At 34.9% G+C, this 18571-nt stretch overlaps 1 protein-coding gene across 1 annotated transcript in view; it reads right to left on the minus strand.

Moving 5' to 3' along the window:
* Positions 1-13253: 13253 nt before the first annotated feature.
* The window catches only part of TMEM47 (transmembrane protein 47), a 29863-nt gene continuing 24545 nt past the window's right edge, over positions 13254-18571 (minus strand). Inside the window, exon 3 of the mRNA XM_059911381.1 lies at positions 13254-16643. Within this exon, the coding sequence (XP_059767364.1) occupies positions 16465-16643 (179 nt within the window). The 3' untranslated portion in view covers positions 13254-16464. The remainder of the gene's footprint in view (positions 16644-18571) is intronic.

An 18571-nucleotide genomic window follows, 5' to 3' on the forward strand; every position in this document is an offset into this window, starting at 1 on the left:
TCTCGACCCAAAATAATCTTTGGCAATTATAATATGCAAAAAAGGAAAACCCTAAAATAAAGTACTATAATTGGGAGATGTGATTGGTAACTTCCTCAGCTTTAGAGGCTGTGTGGGCTATTTTTCATTTTTTGTTTCACTAGATATATAAGCAGATATCTCTCAGATGGTTCTCTGGATTCTTTCTGCAAATCAGAGCTTGAGCAACAACTCTGCGGAGTTTCAGTGTACACAGATCTCATTTGATGACAAGTAATAGTGTGTTAGGGCTTATACAAATATTAAAGACAAGGACACTGAACTTAAATATCTTCCCCAAATTCATCCAACTAGTACATGACAGAAATAGGAATCAACTCTGGAATCTGTGGTGTCATGTCCCCTTCTCCTCACACTTCCTTTAGATGGCATACGGCAAGTGTTCCATGTACACACAGCTTTCAGGTTCAGAGCAGAAACAGGATGCTTAAGAAATGCGAGTCCTTAGGGTGTTGCTGGTGTTGATAAGGTGCTAAGGCTTTTTGCATTACTAATAAACGTATGTCCTTCCTGATTTGACAGCACCAACAAAATGCAATCATTCAGTTTCAAAAGCATAAAGTAACAGAGTTCTGCAGTCTCAAAATGATCAGTTTTTCGGAGAACGAAGAGTCCTTTGATACTCCTGACCTTAGTGGAAATAGGTAGGGGGGATGGAATTGGGTCTACTGTAAATAAGATACTAGCTAACAGGTAAGGAGACTTAATTTAGCAGCAATATATGATAATGAGCAGCTTCAATAGTTTATTGCTCTTTATAAATATTCTCACCTTCTGAGCTATATGAAACATTATTTGTAATTGGAGAAATAATTTCATTTCAATGTTCATTTACCTGACTCATCTGAACACACATAGGGAAATCAGTTGTATTGTAACCATATGGCTATTTACTAATCTAGTCAGTAGATTGAGTAGAGGCCATCTGAAAGACAATACATGGAACATCTCTAGAAACATTGTGATGCACAGTTTAGTGTTAAATATGTAAAAATAATCCAAATGTATATTTGTACATAATATATCTGTTTAACTGACTCAAATATAATGATATATAAGTACAAAATATATGTGAAAAAATACCATGGCCACTGTGTTTAGGAAAATACAAGCAAGATGAGCATGAAATAATGTATTTTGCTATAACTCAGAAATTCTAAAGTGCTTTTGAGATGGCTTTTCTGAGAGTACTAATATAGCATTTAGCTACTACCAGCTTCATTTCTATTTCTAGGAGCTAGTAACCAGGAGATGGAATGCTACGGGGTTATTGTTGGCAGAAGACCAGGTGTTTCAGATATCAGTACTCACTGGCAGTGCATGAGGTTTATGAGGATAAAGAGTTGGGAAATTATGTCTCTGTGTTATATATAAAGTTGTGTCACAGAATTGTTTATCTATCACCAAGCATCTCAAAATGCAGCTGTAATATAAAAGAAGACAACTAAATTCAGAAGACTACATTGAAATAAAAAGCTAAAATTTACTAGCTGATTAACTTTGAAAATTAATTAGGCTTCAGTTTCTTCCACTGAAAATTATAGATGATAATTCCCTTTTACAGGATGTTGTAATAGTAATTTGAGGTTGAATCATATAAAATTGCTGATATCGATCATTTTTATCTACAAAAATGATAATTGCATTTAGATCAACCTAATAGTAATAGCTTCACATTTATTGAATCCTCTGTCTTATATGCTCTTTGCTATGTTTTACACGTTATAGTAGATTATAATGATGGCTTCAATTTTTTACCCTTCCCTGTATTTGTGCCCTTTGTAATATACATCTTTAGTATCCTCCTATCACAAGTGGGCTGACCTTCCCTGTCTCTTGAGTCTGGGTCCAACAACTTTACTTATTTTGCCAGTGGGATGTCAGCATGGGTGAGCAAACAGAGGCTTGCAATTAACTTTAGCAACAGGGCTTCCCTCTTATGCCGTGAGAACATGTCCAGGACAGACTCCTGGAGAATGAGACATATCTAGAACAGAGTCAAGGTCACCCAGTTATTCCAGTCTAGACTATCCTAGATCAACTGACATCCAGCCAACTCCCAGACTTGCTCAGGAGGCCAGGTATGATTAGTATAACCAAACTCTAGCCAACCTGCAGCTATAAACTTACACTTGTATACCACTGAGGATTTATCAGTGCACATATTACTGTGGCAATAACTAACAGATACAAACGATGATCTCATTTCATTTACACAACAGATCTATAGGCACTATTATCATCTCATTGAACAAAAGAAGATACTGTGACCCAGAGAAAAGTTCAGTAGACTGTCTTGGGTCATATTAACAGACAGTAAATGACAGAAGAAGGGTTTGAAATTAGGGAGCCTCACTCCAGAGGACATATTCCAACCAGTACACAGAACAGCTTTGTTCTTGTAAAGATGAAATGAGATTATTTTTTGAAAGTGCTTTGTCAGTGTTAAAGCACACTAAAAATATAAGTCATTATTATGAAACTGCAAAAGATGCTGTAAAATTCCAGCTAAGTTTTCCTTTGTCTCATAAAAAAATTGTAAAAACCCCAGGCAAGCACTAGCTGATTTAAAATGCACTGTTCTTTGATATGCCAGTTACATAGGAAAAAACTGATAAATGGTGAAATTTAACATGCCACCTTCTTTCTGAATCGGTGATAGACTGCTGCTATTTGCTAGGCAACCACCAAGTAAACAGAAAAATAAAGCCACCGTTTTCGTGGCAAGTGTCATTAATAATAGATTAAGTTTACAGTAAATGTAACCTGTAGCATAGATCACACAGACAAAAAACCTGAAGGGGAAATGAAGGCATTAATAAGATATTTCTTAATTTTATGAAGCGTTATACACATCAGACCACTGAACCAAAAAACCTAAGGAAATAGCAATGAAACAGGGCATTTATTCCTCAGCTTCGAGGATGCATGCAAGTATAAATGGTGCAAAACAAGAAGATGATTATGCCTAGAAATTGGAATAAACATAAAAAAGAAAAGTCTGGAGATGTTAATAGGCATTAAGTTCATGGGGTGTGACTTTATTTACATGGAATATTTTCTATGGGCATGAATTTTTAAAATTCCATTAATTTTTCATTTTTACATATATTGAACCCCCCAAAGTTATTATTTTCTTCAAAAATAAAATAAAACTAGATGCTGCACTGGGTGAAATGAATAATGGGGAGAATTGAATGGAAACAGGACTCTGCGTAGAAGTGTGCACCTAAGCTGAGTAACTCATGACCCGAAGAGGGACTTCTTGATTTGGAAGGCTTTTGTCTGCAGGATTCCTCTTTTTATAAAACACAGAGATGACACTTTTAAAAAAAGAGAAAGAAAAAAAATGAACTTAATAGAAGAAAAGAGAAGAAAAATAAAAAGAAACCCCAAAGAAATGGATTAAACAGAATAGGAAAAGAGTTCTGCTTTAGAAAGCATAACTAAGACTTAAATGATTTATACAAAACCTGTTGTTTCATAAATATCTCCCCAAAATCCTAGGTTTGATTTAACTGGCTCTTATTTTAATCATTTGCTTCTCCTTTGATGATTATCATCTAATTTTCTTGGTCCTTTTTTGAATAAAAAGGAAATTTAGAGGGAAAAGAGAAAGAACACTAAGAAGAGTTTTGCTCTTGAGTGTGTTTACTTTCTCTAGTATTCAGCTTTGAAAACAAACCATTCATTCATTCATTTATTCACTTATTCATTAACTAACAAACATCTAGGGAGAAAAATGATGACTCCTTGTTAGGACATACACAATTCTGCTAAGAGAAAACTGATTGCGCTTGATGTAGATTTGGATAGCACTTATTTTTTCCTGACAACTACACCTTCATAAGATCCCACCACCTTTTTCATGTAAAATTCTGTAATACTTAGTCTCTTTATACTGTGCTTGCTCAGAAGATGTAGCTTTGTATAGTTCCTGCTTAATTTTACCTTATTGTCACTGCTTCATTGTCCTAGCCTGTCAATAGTTTTGAATCCTGACACCATAATCCTACAATGCTATTTGCACATTTTTATGTATTCTTAAAAGTCATTGAAAAAGTTTTCTACAGGCCAGGTGACTAAAAAAAAATCTGAAAAAAAAATTGGCACTCTATTACGTGGGAGCTGGGCATGGAAATTGATACCACTGCTTTCGAAAACTGCTTGGAAGTACTTACTAAGTTGAACATGTGAATTCCCTATAACCCATCAATTATGTTCCAAGTTATAAATACACAACAGAATTATGTGCACAGTTTTATCAAGAGGCCTGTACAAGAATAATCATACCAAAATATTTGTAATTGTCCAAACTAAGAGCAAACTGTATGTCCAGCTACATATCCATTTATGTATAATGGATAAATAAATTGTGGCATCTTCATATAATGGAACATTACACAGCAATGAGTTGAACAAAGTACAGCTTATATGCAACAATTTGAACAAATATCAAGAACACAGTGTTGAGCAAAATAAGACAGAAACAAAGCAAATACTGCATAAGTTCACTTTCCTGAGTTCAAAAATCAGACTAAATAAAACTATATAGGAGTGAGTCATTAGGTGGTCAAGCTACTTTAAAAAAAAGGGCACAAGGAAATGATTGTCTCTAGGGTGGAGGAACTCGGGGGACAGTGATGAGAGGAGCATGAAAGACCTCTGAAATGCTGGCAATTCTGTTTTTTGATCTTGATTATGATTATATGGTTGTTCTCTCCATGATAAATTACTGAGCTCTACATACGTATTTGTACATTTTTGTGTGTGTTTTATTTGACAATAAAAAAGTTAAGCAAACAAACAAGCAATTATAATTAGAATGTCATGTTTGGACGCACCCCTATAAGATCATCTTCTGGTTCATTTCCATTCCTTTAGCCTAAGCTGCCATTAAGCATCATACTTTTTTTAATGGGTGCTTTTTTATAGAGCAAATCTTTCAAATAAACTGCTTAAAGTCTTCTCTAATATTTGTCACCATTATTATTTTGTAAATAAGTGACGTATTAGCCTGGAATTGCTAGGCTGGAAACATATTTCAGAAGATATATAGATAAGTCTCCAAAAATTAAAGAAACTGAAAAATAATGACTATGACATATGACAAGTAACTCTTCTTAAATCTCAGATATTTTAATCATAACTAAGAGCTGATTCTGAAGTGAAAGTCTTTTAATCACTTACAAATAAGCAATAACCATATTTCCTTAATCCTAAAACATATTTTTTCACACCTATGAAATCAAGGTCCATCTTATAATCAACTGCATCCTCAATCTTTGTCAGCCTAGATCAAAGTTAAGGTCTTCCAGAGAGAAATTTCACTTACTTTTGCCAGCCAACTTCCAGCACTACCCACCTGAGACCATTTTAAATTAAATTCTCTGCTTGAAGTTTTTTGGACCACACTGGAATTGTGAATTCAGACCTCAAACTTGCATGAGTACCAACTAGTTGTTCAAATTCTCCACCCAGTGCCAAGATTGAAATATTAAGCTTCCCTTGCTGTTCTTTTCTCTGTGGCCACTCTATTGAGTAGCCTAGTTTTAAACTGAAACTAATATAGCCTTTGGTGACCCAGTTTTATTCAAAGGACTCCTGTTAGACCATGCCTCCACCCAAACTTGGTTGTGTTTTTTCCTTTCTTATTAAAGTACGTAAATTCTTACAATCCCTGGTATCTTAGATTATACAGGTAGAGATTTTCTTTTTTTCCAAAAGAAAATATTCAGTCTACAAGTGCATAGAAAAACCCAGACTGATTCTTCCATGTATCATTCTGTTTAACCACGTTTTAATTTTGGTCACAATCTTGCTACATACTCTATATTGTTAGTAAAATATTAGGTTGCAATTAAAATTAGTGAACTTACTTTGAAAACTGTAAATCATATCACCATGTGAGGCAGAATTATTGTTTCTATGTGCACACTTTGTGTTCCCTACTTGAATTATAAGACCCATGAAGTCTCAAATTATACCTTTAGTAATGTCCTATTGCCTTGCACGTTATTGGGCCCATATTAAAGATGCAATAAAACTTAGTTTGGGGGGCTGAAAAACAACATGAGGTTAGCAAGAAACAAACAAAACTTCCATAAATAGGGGATGTGTGTGTGTCTGTGTCCATGTGTCTGTGTGTGTACGTGTGTGTGTCTGTGTGCACCTGAATGCAAAGTAAAAGTAAACATCCGGGCACAGAATCAAAGAAAGCTTCTTTGTTGGTCTTCATTATGAAAATATTTCAGCTTTGTCAGGATTAGATATTATGGAAGAGTGCTTGGGAGGGGATTGGGACTCCTATCTACAATACTTGCTCCAACAGATTCAATTCACAGCCTTAGCAGGTAATAAAAGAACTTTGCCTCTGGACCATGTAAGGGATTGCCCAGGCATAGCTAGGTGCACTGGCCATTTTATGTATTAATGCCAATCTCAAATAAATCACTTTTCTGGTCTGCTGTGGAAGGAAAGAGGATATTTCTGTCAGTAAGTGAATGGAGGATTACTGACTTGCCGACCTTTCCTGACTGTGATAAAAGATGACTTCTTTCCTTTTAGCAATACTTCAAAAATGGAAATTGCTCTTTTAAACGTACAATGTGAGAATGAAGTAGGGAGCCCGCTATTATTCCATAAATAGATCGTGGCAGAGGGCACCCCTTGGGAAAGGGAGAAATTCTCATTAGGGCTATTTTTCTGAGAGCTGTCAATATGCATGCGTTTGCATTTAAAGAATGGAGAAAGGAGGAAGCAAGTCCTGACCGGATGTATTTTTAAGACTCTATTCTTATTCCTGCAGCATTTAAATATAGTGTGTAAAATACAGCACTCCTAAATGCCTCATGCTATGTTTGTTCTGCGGATTCTTATGTCATTTTCCTGATGAAGGAGTCAGGAATGCAAAATTATTTTGCCTTGCACTGTTAGACCCAAATAAGAATGGAAATAACAAGGCATGCACTTTCCCTTGACCCAGGATATGTGACAGTTGCCTGGTATTTCAAAAACAAATGGCTTTTGCTGCTCAGGCCACAGGAAAAAAGAATGTGCTAAAGGACTGGACTTTTTGTTAAATGTGTTTAAGGGTCTTTAAAGGCCTGAGAAATTTAAATAAGTGAGAAAATAATGATGCAGAATATTTAGTGATATCAAATACTAAAACAACTCAAATGGCCCAGAAGTCACACCATATCTCTGGAGTGTTCTATCAATTAAGTCTTAAGTGACCTTTCTTTCAGTAGTAGCAGTTGTCAGAACCACTCTTCTGTTTTATGTTCTGTGTGCATGTGGCTTCTCTGGACAATTTGAAGGTATTGTTCACAAAAAGCAAGGATCCTGCGTTATACCAGTGGATGCTTCTGGTGATGAATCAGTTTGTCTTAAGGGCTCGAGGCCACCTGCTGTCATACAGAATCACAGAAAAATGTGAAAGCTAAAATCCACATCAATCAATAGAACTTTGTTTTGAAATTAAATAGGAAAAAAAAAAAAACCTCTGAAAGTGGATGACTTAGCCCCTGGATGAAAGCTGTGGAGATGACAGATAATTTGACTGCCTATAACGCTTTGCTCTAAGAACTAAAAAAAAATTATGCTAGCATATTATTTAAACACCTAAATATTTTGGTCTCATCACAAGAAAGAGTAATCCTCTTTTTGAAGGTATTTATCTGTCACAGTGCATCTGATATTGAAATACATATTACATCAGTGAATTTTCATGAACAAGCAATGATCTTTTCTTAAAACACACACACACGCACAGACACACACGCGCGCACACACACACACACACACACATTTGCCTTTAGGAGGATACAATAGCAAGAAGCAGCAGGGTTTCTTCCCATCTCTTGTTTAATCCTAGGTTGAGTTGGAACACAAATGTGGAGGAGATTAAGCCCTTGACCTTGGGCTCAGTTCTCTGTGCTTGTGTATAAATGCTTTTTCATGTGTGGAGCCACCATTTTAGCCAAAGGATGATCCAGAAATAACTGGAACTGTTAGGTTGACTTCCTTAAGCAGCCATACAGATCAGGTCTCCAGAAGAGTTGGATGAGTAGACTCTTTTACCAAATACAATTAATGCGTACACTCCAGCATGCTTGATTCTAATTGGTCCTGATTCACCTGAGCGAAAAAAGCACCAGAGTGGAGGCAATAGAAACCTTGGTTGATAGTATTGTGTGTGTGAGATATTACTCTGAAATGCTCAAGAGAAGCCGTTAAGTGCAAAGAAACAGGCAAAATCAGCAGGACCAGCATTCTTGGAGAATGCATGTGAATGGTGCTCTCTGGAGTTGTGCAGCAAGACAGCTCTTATGGGCTAAGGTAGATTGCCAGTGCATTTGTGATGTAAGATGGGGGAGAAATGACCATGAGTGGCTTCAGAGATTCCAGGACAGTTTTCATGCCATCAGATAATTATTGATCTTTCCCCCTTAGCATATGACTTTGATCCTGGGAAAAATATAAACACAGAAGGGAGTGTTTACACTAAAATATTTTCACTTTGTTATATTTTACTGTGAATGAGAGAACTGGGAGAAATTCTGATGGGGAAATAAGAGTGTTAGGCACGCTGGGGTGGGATGGGAAGTATGTCAAGAAATCTTCATGTACTTCCCAATTCTTTTTTGGAGATTTAGCACAACCTGAATATTGAATCCTCTAACAAAGGGTGCTTTGTCTAACAAAAGGTTCTATTGGCTCCAACTAAAACTAGTTTAATCAAAACAGGAAATTATTGGAAGGACACAGGAATATTTCAGGGAACACAAGGCAGCTTGACCTTACTAAGAACTGGGACCACCCACTCTTATTCTCTCTTCGTCTTACAGGGTCCCTCCTGACTGCTTCTCTCTGCATATCTATTTCAATCCTTTATTCTCTGCAGTTTTTCTTTGCCTCCCTGCACATACCCCCAAACTCCATAGTTTATGCATTTTATTACTAGCTACATGCAGAGACCAATTCCAAATCAATGGGCAAGAGAAACAGAGGGGACTAGCTTAAGGCAGGAACCATCTCTGTTGTATGTAATCACCTCTGACCAGGGGTGCAGGGTCATGTGGTGCAAATATGGCTACCTGCCAAGTCCTCTATTGTTCTCAGAAAAATCATTATGGGTGAAGCCTAGACTCCAAAGCTAATCAATTACATCAACCTGTCAGGTTTCTACTCTCATAACTGCACAGTCTTATACCACATAGTTATGACTAAATGATAAAACTTGAAAGATCCAACTGTTAGATCTCCTTGTTCTGTATATATTTTTCTCCAATCTTTATGCTCACTTTAACTTTGTATTCCATAGATTGTAAATAATTCTAAAAATGCTCTGGTTCCAAAATAAAAAACATATACGCAAACCATTCTAAATATAAAAATGCACAAAATTTGTACATATTTATACTCGTAAATCAAAACGAGCCTAACTTTAGGAAAAGAGCATGTCACATGTGTTTTCCCCATCCAAAGAGCACAATAGTCCAACAAGCCTAACTGAAGTCAAACAGTGCTTTTGATTTGAATGGGCATAAGAAGTCTTAATTGTTGCCTCAACTTTTAGAGCATTTGTGATTCAAACATGTCATGCAATCAGCAGCAGCAGGAGGAGGTTGCTGTGTTTAGGCTCGTACTTGAACTTCCTAAAGTTCAAATACCTGCCCAAATGTGTACTAATATTTATTGACTTTCTGATACAAATGGGGAAAAATAATTTTATCCATGCCTGAAAAGAATGCGGGAAACAAACTCAGAGCATTCCATGTCTTTAAAGTTGTCTGGAAAGATGTGCTAAATATTGAGGTTTGCAAAGAAATATTCCAAGAATGGATTTTCCAGAATTCTGCTTCATTAAGAAGCACTTAAAAATATCAAGGTCTTCAGAAAATATAACTGGAAATTTTATATGAAACATTATGCCTCCATATGGATTTCTGTATTAAATCAAATTTATGCCAAATTTGTTCCAATAGTGAACAGCACCCATAGCTTGGAGTTGAATGAGAAACATACTTTTCATTCCTACTGTATAGCACAGGGAACTATATTCAATATCCTGTGATAAATCATAATGGAAAAGAATATGAAAAAGAATGTATATATATGTATAACTGAATCACTTTGCTGTACAGTAGAAATTAACACATTATAAATCAACTATACTTCAGTAAATTTTTTAAAAAACATACTTTTCATGATCATTAGTGTTAAATGTTTTATTACATTATCTCATTTTGCTTCTTTCAGACACACCATGGCTCAAATAAGTAACACAACCATAATGGCTAGATAATGTTTAAGAAGAAGAATCACCTAAAATTTAAAAATGCTAAAACTTGTTCTTGATGTCAGGAATTGCCACATTACCACTGACCAGTGAAATGGCCACAAAGGGGAACTTACTCTCCAAAAATGTTTTGATCCACAAGTTTCCCAGAGAGAGGCTGCCAAGCATGATAGCATTATCTGTATTTTCAGTTAACACACAGTATCAAAGGCCAGCGAAGCAGTGTTTCTCCTCCATTTAACCCTTAATAATTTAATTCCCCATTCATAATCATCTTTTGTTGTTGTTGTTGTTGGGTTTTTTTTTTAACATCTTTATTGGAGTATAATTGCTTTACAATGTTGTGTTAGTTTCTGCTGTATAACAAAGTGAATCAGTTATACATATACATATATCCCCATATCTTCTCCCTCTTCCGTCTCCCTCCCTCCCACCCTCCCTATCCCACCCCTCTAGGTGGTCACAGAGCACCGAGCTGATCTCCCTGTGCTATGCGGCTGCTTCCCACTAGCTATCTGTTTTACGCTTGGTAGTGTATATATGTCCATGCCACTCTCTCACTTCGTCCCAGCTTATCCTTCCTTAATAATCTTAAGAGAAATGTCTTCTGTTCAGTTTTAAAACAATTTCTTTGAACTCTTCCTTGTGAACTACATTTTAATCAAAAAACTAAATAGGTTGTATGATATTAATTTCTTATTTTACCTTTCTGATGATAAATTCAAAGCAATCAAGGGGCCGTCTTCAGTACCATCATGTATATGCAGTGTTTGAAGTTCAAGTCTATGCCTGTCTCTCTTCTGTGTGTAAGAAATGCCTTCCGGTCACACAGAACATCCTCACCCATGCCAAAATTAGTATATAAATTATATATATAGTTTAGATACTATTTTCTTCATTAATCCATGTCACATGCAGAAATTGAAGTATTCAAGGTTTTTGCTGGTTTGATGACATGATTTTCCAGTATTTGTTCCAAGCTTCTTTTATAATCATTATTTCTATGAAGTCATTCAACTTGGAAATAATTGCTTGCCAAAACTGAGTTTCTCTGGTGAACCACTCAACACAGCTTTAGTTTTACAAAGAACACCATTCTTTGTATGCTGTTAATCTTGGCTTACAAACACCACATATTATCCTTCCCACTTGAACAGTTCAGCTCCTGTTCTCTTAGTTATACTTTGGAACCATTAGACTTACGGCTGGAATATAAATGTGTGTCACCTAGCTGGTGAGTCTTTGAAATCAGATTTTCCAAGTATGGATATATGGACCCTCTGCTCGTGGCAACATCTAGTAGTTGTTAAAAATGTGAGGACTTCCCAGTCTGCAAACCTGCCTTATATCAGAAAAATTGTTGGCATTTTATTTGATAGAGTTTTGTTAGTCTGATTTTAACTTTGACATTAAGTATCTATGACATTGTGTTCCCAATACTTGACACAGAAGTTATTCAAGTTAAATTATTCAAATAAATTAGTGCTTCCTGTGAAAATACTAAGCGCTTAATTCTCATTTTTATTTGCTCCTTTAATCTTATCTCATTTAAGGTTGCACTTCTGAAAAGCTATTAACAGAAGGTCGTAACATGAAAATTTGACCAATAAATTAAAAATCCAGGTATTCAGTGGATTATTCTACAGAATACAAAATAATTTCGCTATCAGTTAATTTTCTAACCAAAATGACTTAAAGACCACCAAAATGGAACATTGTGTTGACAAAGCATGGGCCTGACTTAATAAAACAAACCACAAACTGACTATATGGCCACTATGGCAAAGCAAATTAAAATTGTCTTCCTGTTTCCTGTTCACAGTGAAATCTCTGAAGGCAGTGGATTTTCCCTTGTCTAATGCTAGTGAAGTTATCTCTCCATGTCTTCCAAATTCAGAGAATCTGGGTCATGGATAATTACCAGGCAGGACATGACTGTAAAGGTGTTTTGCCCGTGAGAATTCTGTATGAAAATGAAAGTACCTTATACTGAAAATATAATACATCAAATGAATGATGCTGCTCCAACAAATTAGAATAAGGTCATTGAGAAGGAAAATTTCTACGACAGAAAATTTGTGAAAATGTTAGAATTCATAACATAAATGTGCATACTTTTGAACGTTTGATATTAAATACCTCATAGATTTATGAATGATTTACAATATTTTTTTAGCAGAAAAATATACTGTGAACCTGTCAAGATTTGAGCGTTCATGAGAAATGAAAGGCATGACAAAAAATATATATTTTATATTCAAACTGATTTTATCAACACAAGAAAGTTTGCTCAATTATATATGGTTCTATTTCTACCTTCCAGAAAATTTTCTGACAATCATACAAGTGAATTTTTTGCTCTAATATAAATTTCTTTCCAAGTATACATAACATTTATCTAATACACAAAGGGTGATGGGAAATTTGGACTTTATGAATTTCTACACATACACATACGCACATTGAAAATTTAGTGTCTAATTAAAAAATAGAAATAATGCAGAAAGCCTGCTTTAACATACCTTGCAACTACTGAAAACTAAACAAAAACCAAAATAGAGTATCAAACCCTTCACTACTCCTCTTTCTACTTGTGTGATTAGACAATAGGAAAAAGGAGAGCCTACACTATATCTCCTCTCTGTGCCTTTTAAGATAGAAAGTTTAAAAAGACACTTAATATTCTTTCTTTTATTGTTCATATAACTCAGCTGCAGAAGATAGAAAGGATTTGGGAGATAATTTGAAACAAAATATAGTTAAAAATTTTTTTACACAAAATGAACATGTCATATCAAGCTATGTTTTCTAAATAACATATACTTTATAAAAGAGAAAATGAACTGAAGACATGTAATTTAGAAACCTGTTAAAGAGTCCACACAGTAGAGAAGACACAAAGTCAAACCACATCAGTGAAGCCACTTTTATTTTTATTTTTTCCACATAGATAACTTCATGTCAGCTACAAAAATCATGAAATGAAGAACTGATCGTGAAACTGCAAACTCAAAACCACTGGAGTGATAAACAGGTTCCCCCCAGAGGACTGTTAAAAAAAAAATAACCAGAATAGCATGAATTCATATTTAAGTATTAAACATGTCATATATTTTAAAATAATAAATATATAACAGCAGTAGAGAAACTAATAGCATAAACAGCATGGAGTATATTTTATTTTTTAAGACAGATGAAATTTCTAGGCACAGTTTTAGGCATTAAAGAGGACACAGAGGCATAGGTTAGTGTGCGCTGCTCTGTACAAAAATACAGTCTGAATAAATTACATTGCTAGCCATACAATTAGACGTCACTTACCAGTCAGTTCATTGCATGTTTAATAATATACAGGTACATGCTAATCCATATATATCATTTATATTTCAAACACATAGGTCTCTCTATATTTATGTCTTTAAAATTTACATGTTGAACTTACAAAAAGCTAAATTGTTGTGCAAGAAATCCAAATAACTAGCCCTGCTGAGTACTTTATGCTATATGTATGTATGTATATCTCTGTCTAAGATAAACAATGGGATTGTAGTTAATAGTTTGGCTTGTAAGAAAACATTAAACAAACCTGAAGCTGCAAAGACATAATGTTATTGTGGGTGAAAAATTCACTTGTGTTGATTCTGATAGACAAAACAGTATTTTGGATGAGCAATGACAACTTTCATGTTATATTGAACTTGTTAGTAATGAAACACTTTCAAATATTAGTGATGGTAGAAATATAGCATAGGGCTCTTCACTGGGAAGGGGAAAAAAGTTATATAAGAAATCTACTTCTCAGTAAACTGCAAATATGTGTGCCTTAGCCTATACTATATTCTGTCACTTTCCAGCTTTTCATATTGACAGAGAATGAAAACTTTGTTAAGACTCAAGATATGATATTGGTCTAACAGCACACTGCATCCTCTACTAGGACTAAGAAAAGTGCCTCACTGATGTCAGCACCAAAGTACTGTTCTTCCATTATTCAGGAATAAAGAGATTCTCTCCCAATAAAGAGTGTTTAGTAGCTGAAATCCCTTTCCAACAAATACCGTTATTTCTCAGGCTGCTCTGATAATATGCAATTAACTGCAAGATAGTCTGGCCCAGATTTTACTATTTCTCAAGAAAATTGCTTCAAAAGGTTCTATAATAGTAATATCTTTCTGGAAAATTTCCACTCATAGTTTCTTATGATTCTATACAGAATTATATACTTTTATAAAGGTTTCTCTCCAGGATGCATTTAATCATTTTTGTCTGTCATTGCTAAAATAAGAATAAGCCTGGTTCTTCAAATTTACTTTGTGATTCCATAGAAAAGTCACAAGATAAGAGGGGTTTCTTTAAGCCTTTGAATAATAAAATAGTTTTGTTTTTTTCCTGTTGTTTTGGCAACAGTTCTTAAGACAAGCTGAAAGCAGAACTCTGCTTTGGGAGGTAAAGCAAATTATTAAATACTATTGATGTGGTCCTGCTCTTAACAGATTTTGCAATATAACAGAACACAGGTACATTTTAAATGATTTCTCCAATGCTTCTTTCTGCAAGAGGGCCAAATAGTGTCTTTGTTAACAAAAATAATTATTTATAATTTTTATATTAGAGCTGTATATTTGATATAAAAATATGTTTACAATTAAACTAACCAAATTTGTATATTAAACAGGATTAACACAAGTTTGCAGTGTAAGACTCGTTGCAAGCTTATTCCCTATTATTGATACTTCCTTCCATTTGACCAGTCAATAAATGATTCCCTTACCGTAAATCCATCATAATTGTGTGCACAAATCAGTTAGCCCATTAGTTAACTTCAGAGGACCAGGTGATAACCAGATGAATTCTACTCCTCTATTGACATTTAGACGTTTATATAAATCTATCACTATTCCTTTATTTTTTAATGAAGACATTTAAAATACTTGGAAAAAAAGCAGCCTTCTATTTTAATGAATTTTAAACAAAATGATCATCCTAGTTGCTACTCTCTTTTGAACTACAGGGCTTACAGAAGAATCATTAATTTTCAGATTAACACCATTTCAGTTTTTCATCTTATACAATTCTATTAACACTTTCCAGTGAAACAGTAGAGAACATAGAGCAAAAGCTTTAGGGTATATGCATTTTTGTACGGTAAATAAGTGTGAATACCGATCTAAGCCTCTTAAAAATGTGTACAAGGTTAGTGTTCAAATCACTTCACTAGAGCAAACATTTATTTTATGTGCAAAAGGCAAATGCATGTGTAGGCCTAGGAAACAACTTATTACCATTTATACTAATGGTTCACCTTCTATAAAAATATTTAAGCTTGTTACATATGCACAACTGTTTGCCGTAATGTTTGGTAAGTGATTTAAAGGGTACTTAGGACAAAAGCAACTCATGCATATTTCTTTCTAGTTGCCCCAAGGAAAGTAGAGACTCAATTTTTCCTCATTCTAGATATGGCTGAGGCAAAATTTCTAACCACATAATGAAAAGCACATGTCTCCAAGTCTTGACTTCCTTCCCAGGGAGATGCTGATTGCCAAAGCATAACCTCCCTTTAAAACAAGTATTCTTGAAGGTGGAACATGTATCATTAACCAGTTACATTCAGAACCCCCATTAGATGCTGAAGGGAAGTTCACTTTTCAAGAGTTCACTCAAGCAAATAACCAACGGTCAATGTAGTCACTGGGTGGGATAAGCAGGTGATAAGGACTCTAACAGTGGAATCTTTGTCAGCACAAAGGAGCTTCTAAACGTTGCTTATGCCAGCTGCTCCCCTGCAGGCAATAGGAGATTCAGGCATTTCTCATTCCAACTAGTTTCTCACAATGGTTGCTGTCATATAGACCCTTCGCTTGTCAAGAAAAGTGACATGAACATATTGGAAGTTTGCAGCATTTGCCTATGTCTAATCAGCTCTCTTAATTTGTGCAGGTCCCTAAAATGGATGTAAAAGCTGGTTATGATGTTGACAGCCAAAAGGCAAAAGATATTAAATCAACTGAGCAAACTGCTTGATGCTCCACAAGTGTTTTAGAAAATAGTGAGTTAGAAAAGATGCAGATGTAATCCTTTTGTTGGATGGTTGATTTTTTTTAAATTTGAGACTATTGGTTCTAGTAGTAGTCTTCGTAGTTCTTAGGGTTCAGGCAATAAAGGATGGCACCCCCAAACGAAAATATAGTTGCACCCCAGGCCAGGCCATAACCCCAATTGAACTCATGGTAAATTTTCAAGCTCACAGTTTCAATGAACTTGATTGGGTAAAGGACCAGGCTGCAAACCTGTAAAACAACTAAAAAAAAAAAGCAAATCAAAATTAGGAAAATGTTATTTACAGGAAATAAAATGATATACAAATATACATATGTATGAGAATTACACTTTAATCAAACAAAAAAGCCAAAAAATTTGAAGCATTGCTTATTCTAGATGGTACACTTTAAAATATGGACAACTTTTTCTGTTTAACACTATTTCACAGTACCGTAAGAATTACTCTATTAATAATCAGCAAATCACTATAATAGTATTTGATGAAATAATTAGTGTAATATAATTTATATGAGCATACAAAGTAATGGTTCTCACTTTACAAACACATATATAATTATCACTATTATGGCAAGTAGTACTAGTTTAGCTAAACTGTTTCACTATACAACACCTGTAAATAGCTTTCCAAGAATAGTGACCCCAAATAGCAGCTAAAAACCCTTGTTATTTATTTATACTCTTGAGAAACTGGGGACTTTGAATTCATTTGTACTGATGAAACTGGTGTACCTGTGATTCAAGATGTGCTTTTGTTGCTGTCACTTCTCAATATCATCTAACTCAGCCCAATATTCCAAGTCCTACCTCGATGTCCTTACTCTGATCAAAAACTATTTTTATTCTTTTCTTTTCATCCAGTCCATACCTCTCATCTTTTAAAATGGGTTCAAAAGTCATCTTTGTCAAGAAGCCACACCAACTTACACCCTATTAGATATAACAGATGACATTTATATATTTATTCCTCACCTACTTTCAAAAAAGAATTAAGTCTATGAAGGCATGGGAGATAATCGTACTAGAAAACCTAAGTTAATGATGTCTACCACAATAGGGCACAAAACTTAGCTCTTACTTCTTAGTTAAATCTTAGTTCTTAGGCAGGGCTAAAGGGGAAATGTGATGAGTCATACTTAATAAAATAAAAGAAACCAGTTAATCAGGAAGGGGGAGGTGCTTTTTAAAAAAATATCTAAAATGCAGTTGGTATTTATCCAGTGGATATTTTTATATGGGAGACACTGGATTATACATGAGGTGATGTCTTCCATTCAAAATCATAACTTTCTATTGGATCAACTATTATATAATTTCTATTTTTTTTTTGGCCACGCGCACGGTTTGTGGGATCCCCGACCAGGGATTGAACCCATGCCCCCTGCAGTGGAGCACAGAGTCCTAACCACTGGACCACCAGGGAATTCCCTTCTATTTTATTTAAATCAATTTAATGAGAATTTATGGGATGCCTTGTTCTGCCTTGTTCTGCCTTATCTGCCTTGTTCTCTACTATATGATGGCTTCCACCCTCAAGAGACAATCTTCACCCTGAAAAATCTGAGATATAGTAATATGTGACAGGGATTGGCAAACTACCAAATCTGGCCTGCTTTTTGTTTTTGAAAAAAAGTTATACTGGAACACAGCCAGGCTCATTCATTTATGTACTGTTCACACTACCATGGCACAGTTGAGTAGCTGCAACAGAAACCATGTGGCCCACAAAGCCAGAAGTATTTACTATCTGGCCTTTTATAAAAAAAAGTTTACCAACGCCTGATATATAACGTAAATTTTGGGTTAAAATAATTATTATTTAACTCATCTTAAAAATACTGTAAATTCCAAAAATGCAACAACAAAAATGTGAATAATTAAGGTGTAGGAGACAAGAATAAACTTTGACACAGTAAAAATAATACAGCTTATTACATTTTTTTAAAACAGCAAGAGAATAGATAGTGTGTTTAATTAAACTGGAATTTCGTGCTTTAAAATCTACTCTCATCTATTCTGAGTACCTGTAAAATATCATTAGTACCAATATGGCTAATGTTCCTAGGAAGTCTACATAACAGTCATCTATCTCTGGCATAAGACTGATGAACTACAGAAAACTCATGAGGGGGCATGATTCCTCAAAATTATTACTTTCGATAACGCTCA

Source organism: Balaenoptera ricei, chromosome X, assembly GCF_028023285.1.
Source record: "Balaenoptera ricei isolate mBalRic1 chromosome X, mBalRic1.hap2, whole genome shotgun sequence".
In the NCBI taxonomy this organism is placed as follows: Eukaryota; Metazoa; Chordata; class Mammalia; order Artiodactyla; family Balaenopteridae; genus Balaenoptera; species Balaenoptera ricei.